Source organism: Eucyclogobius newberryi, unplaced genomic scaffold, assembly GCF_026437365.1.
Source record: "Eucyclogobius newberryi isolate DKJ021-1_F unplaced genomic scaffold, fEucNew1.0.hap1 SCAF_16, whole genome shotgun sequence".
NCBI lineage: Eukaryota > Metazoa > Chordata > Actinopteri > Gobiiformes > Gobiidae > Eucyclogobius > Eucyclogobius newberryi.
The window spans coordinates 18,357,417-18,373,407 of record NW_027315790.1 but is presented as its reverse complement, the minus strand read 5'-3'; the positions used below and the strand labels follow the sequence as shown (position 1 = coordinate 18,373,407).

General features: G+C 41.3%; 1 protein-coding gene across 1 annotated transcript in view; it reads right to left on the bottom strand.

Moving 5' to 3' along the window:
- The window catches only part of rftn1a (raftlin, lipid raft linker 1a), a 62,201-nt gene that overhangs the window by 12,795 nt on the left and 33,415 nt on the right, over nt 1-15,991 (bottom strand). The window contains exons 3-4 of the mRNA XM_072447783.1: nt 9,077-9,260; nt 4,540-4,648 (exon numbers count right to left, since the gene is read on the bottom strand). Coding sequence (XP_072303884.1) covers nt 4,540-4,648; nt 9,077-9,260 — 293 coding nt within the window. The remainder of the gene's footprint in view (nt 1-4,539; nt 4,649-9,076; nt 9,261-15,991) is intronic.

Here is a 15,991-nt window from a genome sequence, read left to right as displayed (position 1 = left end):
TCCTCTACTCCTCTCCTCTCCTCCTCTCCTCCTCTCCCCTCTCCGCTCCCCTTTACTCCTCTCCTCCTCTCCGCTCCCCTCTCCTCCTCTCCCCTCTCCTCCTCTCCTCCCCTCTCCTCTCCTCCTCCCCTCTCCTCTCCTCCTCCCCTCTCCTCCTCCTCCTCCCCTCCCCTCCCCTCTCCTCCTCTCCTCCCCTCTCCTCTCATCCTCTCCCCTCCCCTCCTCTCCTCCTCTCCTCCTCTCCTCTCCTCCCCTCTCCTCTCATCCTCTCCCCTCCCCTCCCCTCCTCTCCTCTCCCCTCCCCTCCCCTCTCCTCCTCTCCTCTCATCCTCTCCCCTCTCCCCTCCTCCTCCCCTCTCCTCCTCTCTTCTCATCCTCTCCCCTCTCCCCTCCTCCTCTCCTCCTCTCCTCTCCTCCTCTCCGCTCCCCTCTCCTCCTCTCCCTGTGGGCAGGTCAGAGCTCAGGTCTGCTAAATGCCAGAGCTGCCACAGTGCCAGGGTGAGCCTCCAGTTAACACTACATCAGCAGGTTACAGCGTGTGAGGCTGATTTAACTTATGTAGATGTCGGTTAAGGGTCAAATAACACAGAATGTGAAAGAACTATACAATTAACTGCAAAATCTCAGCAAAATCTCCCTAAACCGTGGCAAATTGCAATTGGAATGGACGCAATTAGTAAATCTCCACAAACAACAAAATATCTCTTCTTATTCTGCATTGAAAAACACTTCAAACGCTATTATTTAGATCTGCACAAACATGAAATACATGGTATTACATAGTTTGTCAGTCCATAGGCCTATTTCAATTATTTTTTTTTTTATTCCCCTGAATTTCTAGATTGTGAACTTCGAATGCAGGTGGTACACGCTTACGCCACACAGCAAGAAGGTCCTGGGTTCAACTCCTGGGTTGAGTGCTTCGGTTGTCCCTACCACTAAAACATGTACAATAGGCTCCTCCCCTCTGGGGCCAGAGAGATTGACTGCTGATTATTCAGCAGCCTCCACGAGTTATTGAAACAAAAGAGAAAGCTAAACACACGCGCAAACGCACAGGTCCCTAAAGCCACTAGACTGCACAAGTCTGGGCCCTATTTCCACCGTCAGAGTGCTACATGTTAGAGCTCTACACATACTGTATCCACTTTACTCAGATTAACTGTAGAAAGAGGGCGGGACCCTAAAAGTGCCAACTTGAATATGGAGCAACAACATCTAGAGCGATGTTTTTCTAAATGGTGTTTTATCAGCTCGGAGACGAGATGGACCTCTGTGGATAAATATCCAACTATCAGTGTAACAGCCAAGAGCCGCATATTTTTACGAGCAGTTATCTATTATAATTATTATTATCTATTATAATGTAACTTACTGTGTATTCACATAGGGGTCTGTTGATGACATATTTTAGTACCCTCTTGGCACGGTTAGAACCAGGTTGAGCATGGTTTTTAAAAATGTGTCTGCTTGCCCTTCAAATCCCAGCCACAAATAAACTCAGACCACATTTAAACCTCACTTTAGAGGAAAAGTCTGCATCAGACATTTAATAACCTTTAAATATTAGCCTTCTTTTTGATGAGAGAAAAATATGTGGTTGAAATCCTCATAATATATATTTTAGCTTATGAAACAAAAGCCTCGTACACTTTTTGGGCTCTCAAATGTTCTTTTGCTTTCCCAACTGACGCATTTTCATCTAATAACACTTATTCTAAAACAATTCACTGTTTGAAACTCTCCTTAAGACATCCATCACACAAGAACAAAAACTATAATTCATCTTTTTCTCTATTCCGACAAAAAACACTTAAGCACGAGACAAAAAGAGAAGCTCAAACTAGAAACAATGGAATATGTTGAGTGAGTCCTCAGAAAGCCACAACGTAGAGGTTTAGAAGAATATCAGCAATCTTCCTCTGAGAACATGGTAATAACACACACTGGACCAAAGCAAACTTCAGCACTGCTGAACGTTGTAAGTACTCAGTTTTTGTCCCACCACCATCCTTCAACCTCAGCCCAGCGAGAACACTGAGTAAAGAATCTTTTTTTGAATCTTTGTTGTGTAGTAAAGTGTCGTTTCTCTTGTGGATCAATAACGTTTGTCAAAGTCCAAGTTCAGAGCATTTTCACAACCTCCTCCTCCAAACCTGGATTGTTCTTACATTTTTGATACAATGTTGAAAGCGGAAAACAATCGAAAATGTTGGTGGACTGAAAGGTATAAACTAACTGACTAAAGTCATACATTAGAAAGGAAATCTTCTTCTGCTGCTGCTGTTCCTGTGCATGTTGCAAGACCGAAATGTCCCCATTACACGACAAATAACACTCTGTTTCCTGTGACAGTGGATGAATCTACTTTTCTTCCATCTAAAATTCTATGGGAATATAATCTACAACACAAACATGGACAGGCAAAACTACTTTAGCACGTTTTAATGTTTGGAAACACAATCAAATCTAATAAAAAATACAATTGAAAACCAATCAACTTAAATGTATGATTTCTTTCAGTTCCATTTCCCATTGTCTGAATATCATCAAAACAAAGCTTTCCTAAAATGGTTTCAATAATTAGACTCAAATTTCCGGCCCCATCTGTCCCAGCTGTTTGGGTCCAGTCCTCTCCATCAGGTGAACTTATGGGAGATGGAAAACTAATTGAATTGCGAGCGCTTGAATAGAGCGGAGGTGACCAATCACAGGGCGGCGCTGGAGCTCTGTGAGGCCGCAACATGGAAGCCAACAAAGGACGAGCCACGGGACAAAAGAACAGAATTATTATGAGGAATATATTATGCTGTTTGATCTGTCAGAGGGGGAAGAGGAGGTTTGTGGTAGAGGTGGGCTTCACAGGTGGAGAAAAAAGATCATATATACCAGTTTTTAGATTATAGAAATATTGACAAAAACATTTCAATTTCATTATAAGAGTTTTTCAGAAATGTGCTAAATGCGGTGCAATAAATGTAACCAATGAAGTGCAGAAATATGTACTTAAACCCTTGTTTGAATGATTTTCCATATTTATCTGATATTTTTGCCACCTTTTTCCATATATACCGGTATATATAAGTAGCTAGAACTATATAGCTATGACCAATATTTAAATTCCAAAGATCCACAATCTTATACTGCTGTACAGATTTTAAATTCCACAGACGTTGAACCTGATCATTGAATTATGTTTTCTATATTACTTACGCAATCCATAATACGCTCTACTTAAGATGGCACTATTTCCAGCACACCACAAAAGCCCCGCGCTGATGTAATATTATATGGATGAGAATAAAATGTATTGCTACCAACGTCATGCATCAGAAATCTTTCACAACACAATGATCCGTGAGAAATAAAGTGGTTACTATTAGAGATGAACAATTCCTTTGCTCTCCAGTCTAATCCATACTGATAATAATCCTATATCATATTGCAGAGGTGATTGACAGCTCTCTCACCTGCATACGCACGCGCACGCGCACACGCACGCACACGCACACGCACACGCACACGCACACGCACACACACACACAGTTACCGTGGTCCATGATTGAAGCGGAGATGCGCTGGGCTGGAGCAGGAGGACTACAATAGTGCACTAATGCCATCTGAGGCTCTTTTGTGCTCAGAGTGCTCAGACCAGGGACACAGCGCTGAAGGAGATGTCTGGGTCTATGAAGGTCAACAAGAGTTTGCTAATGACAGTCGGAGTAATGCTACATTAATCATGCAACAGTAGAGCAATTAGACTGAGTGATTCGTTTAAGTCAGGGGGGAAGTAGATTGTCATTTAGATTGTCATATACAATTGTTGCAAATCATAAAGACTGCATTTATTTATTCTGGAGCCAAAAGAGCTAATCATATCATTGACTACAATTAGTTGAAGCCCTAATTTATTTGCTTCTACAATGTCTGTAAATGTCCTCGCTCACGTCGGTTTAGCCATAACTATAGATTAAATGAAACATATTGAGCAAAATCCCTTCTGATGAGCTTTTAATCTCGCAAATACTACTACTGCCAATAATATTTGCTGTTATATTTTGATTGATTCCTGCACGTTTGAGTAATAGTGTGTTGTCTTGCATTTGGGGCTCAGTGCTTTTCATCCACCCCCAAATGAAGACTCCAAGTGATACGTGTAAGGTTGAACAATGTACAAGTAAGAATTAGAAAATAAAAGAAAACATGCAAAAGAAAATCTGCTGTTTGTTACAGTTGTACAGTTCTGAAGAGGGAGGATTGGTCCTATGTCCCATAGTTAAGCTGTATTACATCAATACTGCAGGTTTAAGTGAATAAAATGTTAAGTGTAGTGGTTAGAAATTCTACAACCCACCATGATGCCCCTTTAAGTTAAAGCTGAAGCAATGCATACTACTGTACTACTGTCAGTTTCTGCTTATACCATGAAGTAAGAATACCTGATTGTAGTACTTTCAAATTGTACAAAAAGAACCAAAACTGGAGGAGTAAATAAGGGTTGAGCATGTAGGGTATTTAGCAGAGGTGTGGAGTACCGACCTTCTTGACGTAGCTCTGAATGAGCTCTGGGTCCGCGGCCTGGTTGCCTCCCATACACACGTCTGTCTCCAGCCTGTGCCGGCACCACCGCAGCTCCTTGCGCTCCCAACTGCAACACAACGTGAAAACAAATGTGACTACCATAGACATACTCATTAAATCAATATTTTCAGATACCGGTAGTCACTTTTGTTGTTTATCATTTTCGTGTGTATTGTATTGTGACGTTCCACTCACACAAATGAGACTAATGATTCTTAATCAGGTATTGTCTTGAGTCCAGTGCAAGATATTGGTACACATACTTAACTCTGATTTCCAGATTGTCTCTCGATTCCACACAAAAGTAGAACTTGAAATATATTGTCCGTAATATGAAAATATGGTGAAATTTACACAGATTTTACAGTCCACTCACTTTAGATTTTTTTACTGGAGCCTCAACCAAGACATTTAACAATGTATTGCCCACGTTTTTAATTGGGACCCTCAAAAATAACATGGAAACAAAGTATAAAATATTCACACCTCAATAACACAACACTCTCTAATATAATAGAGGTACGACTTGCTGAACCTTTCCTCCGTGTTCCAGGTAGTTCTATCACAACGCTACATTAGAGCTGCACCCAGGCCTGTCCGCTGCACCTCATCCAAACCCAATCACCTCCTAACGACCGCCGACTCCAGAATGGGCCATTTCACACACATACATGGTAAACTTATGAGACGCTGAACTAACGGCAGAGGGATGATAGAGGTGAGAGGTGAGTGAAGGTGCACATAGTATGAAAGAGCAACCTCATAATATAATGGATATAAGTTAATTCTGTAGTCGCGGCTGCCCTGGGGCTGGTTGACCGATGCCGATCTGGTATGGCATCTCTGACCAGCTCCAATCACACGAGTCCATGTGCTCCTCACTTTATGTTGACTTTTGAGTACCTTTACTTGCTTTACTTCATGCATTAGAACTTAAAAGAATGTGTTTTATATAACCAAGTATGGCATTCTCCAAGTCGGGCGTTTCTCACATCAGGAATTGAGATAGAGCGCCGTCCACTGGCCGCAGAGAAAACTACATAGGGCAGAAAAACAAATCCAGCTTTCCTCTGACATGCTAATGCAGACACGCAATTGTGATGAAGAGGATTTGACAGCAATGCTCATGATTTAAGGACTTTAAACAGCACAGGAGCTCCAACTATGATGTCATAAATCAGGAAAATTCAGAATGGAGTCTGTCCTGAGGCTCAAAGGACGAGGACTTACTAAAGAGGATTCATCAAACATACTCAGAAGATGTAAAACTACAGTAGGTGGCGGTAAATGCACATTTTTAGTTGGCTGCCAAAAGCCATTAAACGCAACACAACAACAACAACAATCAAACAAGCGTGAATAAAGATAAATACAACTCCAGGTAGTTTTTGTAAGTGTGTGAGTGTCCATTTTGCAAAATGTGTGTCCTTTAAAGGGGCACGTGTCATTTCAAAAATTCTCAACAGCAAAAAAAGCCTTTTCAAACAACATAAAATAATCATATTGCAACATTCAATTCTCATTCATATGAAGACAGTTCTATCAATGAGTTTGAAACCTTTACCTCCATTCATGCTCCCCCTGTAATAACCTTCTTAATCAGACAGGAGGGAGCTCATTTAGTTTGATATCATAAAGCATTATTCAGATTCAGATTGAGGTCATGGTGAAGGCTGCGCTATTATCCCTCTCCGTCCCCCCTCTTTCTCCCCTCTGAGTGACGCCCGGCGCTCGCACACAGGAGGATGTGTCACATTTCTTTCATTGCGCCGTTTTTTGGATGAACAGGGACAGCGGTGATGGGGAGATAAAAGGGTGCGCACTGTGGGGCGCGGTGGGGCGGGGTGTGTGTGTGTGGGGGGGGACAGGCCACAAAAGAAGCCCACATGAAACGCACGCCAGAAGAGGAGGAGAGGAGACGGGAGATGCTCCGTTCCCCACCAGCGAGCGCCGATGATGCAAGCCGGCGTTTCCGTGGCGACAGGTGGCGGGAAGCAGCGGGGCGGTTCAGCGGTGTGGGGCCCATCAAAAGACCCCCTCCGCCACGCCCGTCTGCCTTTTATTCAAATGACAACGGAAATGTACAGTAAGCAATATTATTTGTTGATCCGCGAGAATTTTCCAAAGAGATAAATGAAGACGGGAGAATGGGAGGCGGCGGGGGGGGTGTCCTCTACAGATTTCTATTGAGAATCAGAGATAATTTATGTGCATGTTTGTGTGGTGATAATTTATGAGCAGTGCACATGAACAAATGTAAGGCAGCCTCTCAGTCTACACACCAGCCTTGTGTAAAGAGACCGAGCTCTTTATAAAAGGTGACGAGGTTCAAAACAACGAGAGAATCTAAAGTGTGTGCTTACAATGTAAAAGCTTCATTTGAATAGAGCAGTTAGCTGGGATAAGTGATCACGCTGCACTGTGATGGGGTTTAAGTAGTTAGGGCTCGCGCTGGATAACAAGTCCAGGTTCAACTCCCAAAACAGGTGAGCCTTTTAGTCCATTCTCCTTGACGAGCCATGACTGTCAACAAAGCATTTTTCTGTCCATTTTTCTAATTACAGCTGCTTGGAAAAGCCCGGGACTTTTTTCTCTTGAATATCTTTTTATCATTCAGAACAAAATGTATCACGTCGCTTCCCTTGGTTTAACAGTTTAGTGCTTCGCTCATTGCACGTGCAGAAGTCTGAGTCGTGTCCTGTGTTTTTTTTAAACATAAATTCTGGACAGACAAAATTCTCCGGCTGTGAAGCGCACAGGCTTCACAATTTTGAAAACTAATAGAAGAATAAGAACTACAGATATTTCAGAACATTTGTTTCTAGACGGTTATATATATATATTTTTTTAATATAACAAAACAAAAATATATATGGTTTGCAAGGGATATTCTATTTTCTACAACCTTGGTCATTTGAATACTTAATTCTTCTTTTTGGCCGGTAGGCTTTATTGGACAGGACAGTGCAGCGTGAAATGGGGATGAGGAGAGGATATTTATCAGCCGGCTGCACATGGAGCTCAACATGTGTGCTGTCCAATCAGCCACCCAGCGGCAAGATTATACTGATAATTCCAATTCAGATTTCAATTTCTTGCACACCTAGTTAGCAAGCCTGCCTAACAACAGTGTGTAGAGGTTGCATGTTCTCCCTGTGTTTGGGTTGACGTCAGAAGATGCAGCTCAGAGTGGCACTTTTACAGTACTAGCACAAGGAAAAGGAAAGTAAAGTAAAGAGGGAGGTATTGGAGTAGAGGAGCATCCCAGTGATAATATTCAGAAGATATCCAACATGCTATCCAACAATATGCTAAAACTTTCCTTTAAATGTATTAGCTGAAATTAAAGTATAAGAAAAAGGACTGTAGAAATTACCCAGATATCACTTTTTGAGTTTGTTTTCCCTATATGCAGCCTTTTACAATTGTTTACTTCTAAAATATATACCCAATATTTGAATTAGATGTCAATTTAAAACGGCATTCATGATATTATCAATAATTTCTCATTAAAGGCTGTATAAAGTTCATGTGGCATAGTACGCCTCCGTTTTCTACGCTCCTGCTTGTTTTGCTCTAGTTTAGAAAGATGAAAAAGCAGTCCCCATATGTTTAGTGTTGATGAGTGAAAGAATGGGGGCAGAGGTAGTCCTTTATTTTGAGCTGAGTCAGGCCCAGTTAACAGTGTGTTTACATGGAGGTGTGAGGCTGAGCAGCACCATTGTGTCATTATGGTTCTCAGCGGGTTCTAATGAGGCCGGTCCTGGAGGACACGCCCACAGCTCCTCCAGGACTGAAACAGGAGCGTCCTCACCAGCTCGTTCATCTTCATCATGTCGCACCACCTGTCAGTCCTGATCAGGGCGGCTGTATATGTACCAAAAGTTTTACTCAAGTGTACTTTTACTTCAAAATAATATCACGAGAGTAGAAAAAAAAATAGTGGTTGAAGAAATGACTAGCTTCATTTTAAAGTGTAATGCAACGTTAAAATGACATCCTTGGATTATGATAAATGATGTTAAATAGATGTCTAAAAGTCTGTTGTTATTGATAATCCATTTAGTTTTCTTATCTAATGTGCGGGCCCAGTAGGGAAGGCAAACGTGAACAAAAAGGAATTGCTTGTAAATCAATTTGCCACTTACATTGAGGTCAACAAGGTCTTGCCCAAGGACACAACAGCAGTATGAACCACGGGCAGTGAGGATGAAACTTCAATCCATCTTGTGATTGTCGAATGTCTAGCTATAACCCTCTGCCGCTCAGAAAGTTCAGATGTATCCGTGTGTACTTAAAAAATGACTTTAATGCAGTTTGCAGTGAGAATGTCCCGTCTGTCTGGGAAGCTCATTTTCATATCCAGCTTTTACCATAAATGGATATTGATTTTTTAAGTGGCCTTATTTTGCATGCACTTACATCAGGGTTACACATTTAATCTGTCCCGAGATAAATCAGGGGTGTTCTGACAAGGACAGGGGGGGTACCGCACCTCTGCGTCTCTCGGATGAGCACGGCGCGGTGCAGCTGTCTCTGGATGTGAGCGTGACCCGGGCCACACGCATGGACGAAAGGGTGAACCGCCACCAGCACGAAGCCCTCCGAGTACAGCTCCCGGACTTGAACCGGCAACTCCCGCACGGACGACAGGCACAGCACGGAGGACACTGGCACCTCTGTGGGGACAAGGAGACAAAGGACAAACTTGGTTAGACATGAAGGTACCATTTTGTGTTTGATTGGTGCGGTAAACAGTAAAAACAGTGACATTAAAAGTGAGCCAACAAAGTAATTAACAAGTACGCTGTTGTAGCTGACCCAGGTTGCATTTTTCAGACAAAACACAATAATTATTTTGTTTACCGGATTTTTTTGACAAGGGAGGCTAAAAAATGTGTTGTTTTTTTCTCCACCGCTCTAAATGAGCTGTTGAAAACTTTTCTAGCAGCGATTACTTTGCAGAGAGGATCATTCAGCCACAAGGAGCTCAGTATCCAGGAGGTGTTCAAATCTGCTTCTCCACATGGAAATATGTCGGTGTAATCCCTCATTCGTCCAGGCGTGTTCCATAGTAGAAAAAGCTTCAGTTGTAGTCATCTGGACTCAGTTAGAAAAAATAGACGTTTCGACTCTCATCCAAGAGTCATTGTCAATAAAAGAATTTAGATCGAGAACTCCGATATTAATACTGTTCTGTGGTAAGACCCACCCATTGGGAGGAGCCTTCCTGAAGTAGCAAGAGTTGTTTGTTTCAACAGAAACTCCCCCCTTGTATCTACCGAGCCTATTCAGAATTTTAATGGGCTATTAGAATCCTCTTTGTCTTTGTGAGACCCTGGCTCAACCACCCTGAGTACCTGATTAGCATCTACATGTCCTGGTCCTGGTCTTCTACCTTTCCAGGGGTTCAGTATACCATTATAGATATCAGGCAGATTGAATCTTAGCCCTCCATTCCTGTTTAAAGAAGGTCTTTCTTTTTTAACAAAAATAGCTTCCTTAACTCCTCTTTCAAACCATCTTTTCTCCCTGCTTAAAACCTTCACCTCACCGTCTTCAAACGAGTGATTAGAGGCTTCAAGATGGAGATGCACGGCACTCTGAGGTCCTGAACTAGTATTTCTTCTGTGCTGATAGAGCCTCTTGTGTAGAGGCTGTTTAGTCTCACCTATGTAACGTTCTTTACAGCTTTCTTCACTGCATTGGATCGAATAAACTACATTGCTCTGTTTTTGAGTCGGCAACTTGTCCTTAGGATGGAGCGCGTCCTTGAGCTCCAGCACACATGGGACTAAATGTGCTGAAGGAAGAATTAGTGACAATGGAGTGTTTTTTTTTTTTAATGTCATTGAATAAACCTGTAGACAACAATTTATCTAAAATAAATAAATAAACAGATTAAAATATAAACGACCCTTACAGGATGTTCTTTTCAAGATTGATCGCATGGATTGCGCACTAAATCTGCAATAACCAGATATCAAATTCACTGTGTTATATGTCAATGTCAAAGTTTATTTAAAAGCACACGTACAACTTTAAAAGCCCAAAGTGTCGTAAAGAAAAGGGCAGTAATACATAAAAGGAAAGAGAGAAAGTGTCTCAGCAGATCTAACATGCCGAGGCTGTTCCAGAGCCCGGGCCCCGCCACAGAACCCTCAGTCCCCTCTGCTTTTTAGCTTTGACCTGGGCACATCCAGGAGGAGCTGAGGGGAGAACCACATGGTACGAGCAGGAACATGGTGGGACAATAACTCGCAAATAATGAAGCCAGACCATTTAGGCTTTTAAACACCATGAGCAACATTTTAAACTGGATTCTGTGGAGAACTGGAGCCAGTGCAGTGATGCCAGGACCTGAGTCATGTGTTGGTGACGGCTTGTACCTGTGAGCAGCCGGGCCGCCGCATTCGGCACCAACTGTAAGCATTTATAATAAGAAATAGAAAAAAAAGAGTCCCTGGAGAGGTTTGAGAGAAATGTACTTTATTATAAAGCTCTGTACAGACAGTGTTTGCTAATATTGACAGTTGAAATAATGTGATTTACTAAGCTGTTCATGTCTGTCAAAGACTAATTCAATGTAATAAACAATCAACAAGCATTGGTCTAATGCTCTGGCTTTCTTCTGCCCTCGATCATTTGGACATTCTGTTGTGCAAAAATACAATAATTTATCTTTGAAACTCCGATAAAGTTGATTAATTACAACCAACTGCTTATTTTCTGTGTTTTTTCAATCGGCAACTTCAACTGCCAGTATGGAGTTTGATGGTGCATTCTGGGATTGTGAGGCAAATCAGTGACCAAACACTAGGAAAAATAATCAGTAGATATGCACAGTAAATAGTAAACACTTGTGTGTCATTTGATCAATTAAAGAGACACAGTGTGAGCCCTAGAGAATATGAAGTTAGCTTGTTTAGCCTGTGTTTTATAGCTACTAAAAAGTGCCACACTTACTTGGCAGAATGCTCATATTGTACTTGGACAGTAAAGATCCTGCATTTCTATTGCTTCTACCAAGCTAATAACACATTTAGATATAATTTCCATACTAGTCTAAAAAAGTCGTTTTCTAGTGATCATCCCTGTTGTGTGTTTATAAAAATAAAGAAACACATTTATTGTCTGTCCCTCTCAAGAACCGGTCCACCTGCATCTTCACGCTCCGTGCTAATGTCCACAACAGTGTTCCATACGAGGCCGGTAGCTGCTCTGAACCACTCCATCAGTCCCACATTAGAAAACAAGAACAACACACAATTATGAAAAGGTTAAATGGCCAATGCTCACACAGAGCACCTTTTCTCATTACGGCACACAATAGAGGCGTTCTGTACACTCCAGCGCAGACAGGGTCAGCCGCTTATCCTACAGGCAAACAGTCAGAGGGAGACTGCATCCATTCTCCTGCTGTCACACAGAGCACGCTGACAGGAGCACCACATCTGTAACTAGGGGGCTTCATTTGTAAAGCTTGTTTATGGACTATGCTAGGTGTAGGAGGCCCTCCGTGCTGTAAGCAGCATTTGTATAACTTCTACCAGGGGCAGCAATAAGCAAAGTTCGAGTACCTAGTAGTTTGATGAATTGCACATTATGTCAGCTGCGACCCTGGTGTGCGCACTACAATCTGGAGTCACAAGAACAGGCAACACTCATGGAGAGGGGCAGAAGGGAGTTTGATCCAGCTTTTCTCCCTTTCACCAAGAAACATATTTGAAAAACTGTATAACAGATTGACACATCATTTTAGATTCACGCAAGTAAAGAGGCAGTGGCCCTAACCCTGCCTCTTTCACAGACTTATATAGGGCTGGAAAAGTTATCCAAAGAGAGAGAGATCGAGATTCAGCCAGGTCTAAAAGTTAATGATATGGCAAATGAAGTCCACAGAGGATTGGCTGTGGACAGAGGTTATACTTTGAAGGAAAACATTTTTAATATTTTTGTATTAAATGGTCTGCATCATTTATGTTCATGAAATCATTACTAAAAGACATTTCTATTTTGTTTTTGAAACTACAAAATAAAATAAAAAAATCTATATAGCATTGTAAAGACAGTGACAGTTATTGGGGCGCCATCAAAGTCAGCTATCCCGAAAACAGCTTTGCCTAATGCGTCCAACGTGATACACAAACTGGAGGATCAAGTTTTAGTTTTTTCATCTTGTCTGATTGTAGGAAAGGACTCGGAGGATGACTCAAATATGGATGTCTCTTACAAACTTACTGTATTTTGATCCGCGTGCTCAGATGGATAAGAAAAACCCCGGTCTCAAGAAATCTTTTCCTTCTAATAACTGTGATTTATTTCTTTCTTTTTTATTTGTGATTTATTCTGCGACAAGTTGGCCACTGTCCAGGATGTACCCCGCCTAAGGCCCGAAGTCACTGGGATAGGCTCCAGTCACCCGCGACCCAAAAAGGGAACAAGCGGTATAAAATGGATGGATGAATCATTGTAAACGAAAAAACTATTACTATTACTTTTAATTGTATTTTTTAATATTGCCCAGCTTTAGACTTCTATATAGATAGATCTGTTGGATCTATGACTGGATTTATTAAGGAGAGCAGAGCACAAACTGTGGAAAAATTAAAATCATACACAGACTGTAAGATGACAAGAATTAGTTGTAGCAGTAACAACACTGTAAACCACAGTTGCACTTTCACCATGTCTCCATGGAGAATCAGAGATGCTGCTGCTAAAATGCACAAAAATACAATGCAATCCATGTATGTCTATTAGAAAATATAAAATCAATCAATTAATGCTTCCCAGTCTAGGTTCCATACATAAACCAAAGTCTTTGCTGCAGGCGAGGCTCAGCTCGCCTCACACAGAACACAGATGCATTTATCAGTCAGCGAGGCAGGAGCACCAGGCTGCTTCTCAATTCAATCACCAAATGGCATATTGCAAAATAAATCAACTTCAAGAAGTCATTTTTGTTCAGTAAATTAAGAAAAACTGTTTGGACTATAAACTTCATACAGTAATATCAAACTAATCTTGTAGTCTTATAATCTGAGGCTTCCCACGTGATTGTAAGTACCGACATGTAGTGTTGGGTCAATTTTAGTTTTAGCAGGTTCAACTAAACATTCAATCAAATAAAAGTCAAAAACAGTCAGGGAGGCAAATGCACACTGCAGCAGAGACAAAAGAAGCCTCTGCTGCAGCTCTCATCCCTCTCTAAGTTTATAGCATTTCTTCTCTCTGTCAGAAGAGATCTGTCTGTTCTCTCAGCAAGAACCAAAAGCATGTGTTTTCCGACGCCCTCCAATCGTGGCTCAGGGTCCAGCAGGGGCCCGCTTAGTGTGTAAGCAAATACACAATCATAGAAAATAATGGAGGTGCTTAATTTGCCGTACGGCAAGGCTTAGCGGTGTGCGTTTACGTAGAGGAGAAGTTACTGTCTGCACTGCGTCTCCTGTAATGTCTGTGGACTTGGTTCCTAAGGATCTTAGCTCGCGTTATCTACAGATGGGACATTCTTGTAACAAAACTGAACAGTTAACACATCACAGCATTTATTAAATAAGACCTATAATACAATCTCATCGTTACAAAATACATTAAAAGTGATGCCCAGTGGTCGAGTAGTTAAGGCGGCAGCACATATGCCAGGCTCCATGTGCTGCCGGCTGCAGTTTTGGGAGTACAAATTCTGGCTCTAAAATTGACTGCATGTCCTCCCTTCTCTCTCATCCCCATTTCACACGAAGATGTCCTGGCTAATAAAGCCTACAGCCCAATATATATATATATATATATATATATATATATATATATATATATATATATATATATATATATATATATATATATATATAGTAGTAACAACTTAAATTAGCACTGGCTATAAACTTCGTATGCATTGTATCGGCTACAAGCTTTGTTTTGTAACTATGTATGATTGCATTGACCCCGTAATGAAATAAATATAAATAAATACATTATTTTCAAGAACATTTAGAACAATGGCTTTTGGATTTGGAGGCATTCTGGTTGCATAGTGATGAAAAAAGTAACAAAAAACAAAACAAAAACGACAACAAATAAGAGGCAGGAGAAAGGGAGACGAGGCTGTCCGTTGTGCCTGAATACTTGTCATCCTTCCATTCAATCTCATTTGCATGGGTCTGGAGAGGAGAAAATAAGCGGAATAAATTAACTCCGCGCAAACACACAAGCACACACAAGCACACACAAGCACACACAAGCACACGCGCACGCACACGCGCACGCACACACGCACACACACACAAAATAGTGCAACCCATCTCATTTTCAATTTGTCCTCCATCATCTCCATCTGCACACACAGCCGTACACAGGCAGACAGAGCAGGCTTGGTCAAGCTATCGGGCTAAAGGACATTTCCCATCTCCAAATCCCAGCCTCGCCGACATTCAGATTTATACTGGCTCAAACTAATGCCTTTTCAATTCAGAATGCATAACTTGTATTGCCTCTATGATAGAAAAAAGGCCACAGCTGAGGGTGATGTGGCTGTCTCTTCTGATTGGGTATTATCAAGAGCCAAAACAATTTCTGTCCCAGACAGCATGAAATCAGGCCTTATTACAACTGTCAACATTTATATAAGCTGCAATGAAAAAGATGTGTAACATTGTTTTGTTCAACGAAACAGCTGAAAGTGAAACAAGCAGAAATAATATCTACTTGTAAGTGCAGCAGAACGGGGACATCTGCCCGAAAAGACACTTAAGTACAAGACTAATAATTTAAAATAAAAGTACGCAGGTATATGCATGTGGTTGTTCAAAAAAATTGTCATAAATTGACAATCCTAAAATGAGTTATTTGTCATATAAATCATAACAAACATTTGACCTTGTGCTAGATTGACTGTACACCTCTCCATTAAAAGATTCATTCATTGTGCCATCTCTAGTAGCTTCTAGACCTGAGACTGACCATCTCTTTGAGAATACACTGACAAAATCACTACAGTGGTTTTCTCACTGTGAATGTGCAATATTTCTTTTGTTGGAAGTTAAAACTCAGATATGTAAAAATAATAAGTCATTATGATTTAGTAAGATTAAATACTGACATCTCCTACACAAGGATTTTCCATTACATGATCACTTTTATTCCAATTTATGCTTGATCAAGCCTGGCCTTCCACACAGAGCAGTTACACACAGTGACTGCGGGCGCTCTTCTGCCACAAGCAGTTATTCATCTACCAAGCCAGTGTGTAGGTAACGTCTTGCCCGCAGTGACAACACTGTGTTCAGGCAAGACAAATGTGACACAAAATGTATTATTTATGATCAAAACAATTTAACCGGAACTGCATGTTTCATATTGTACATTTTGGTCTGTAATTTGTGTTTGCATTGAACATATGCAAATACACAGC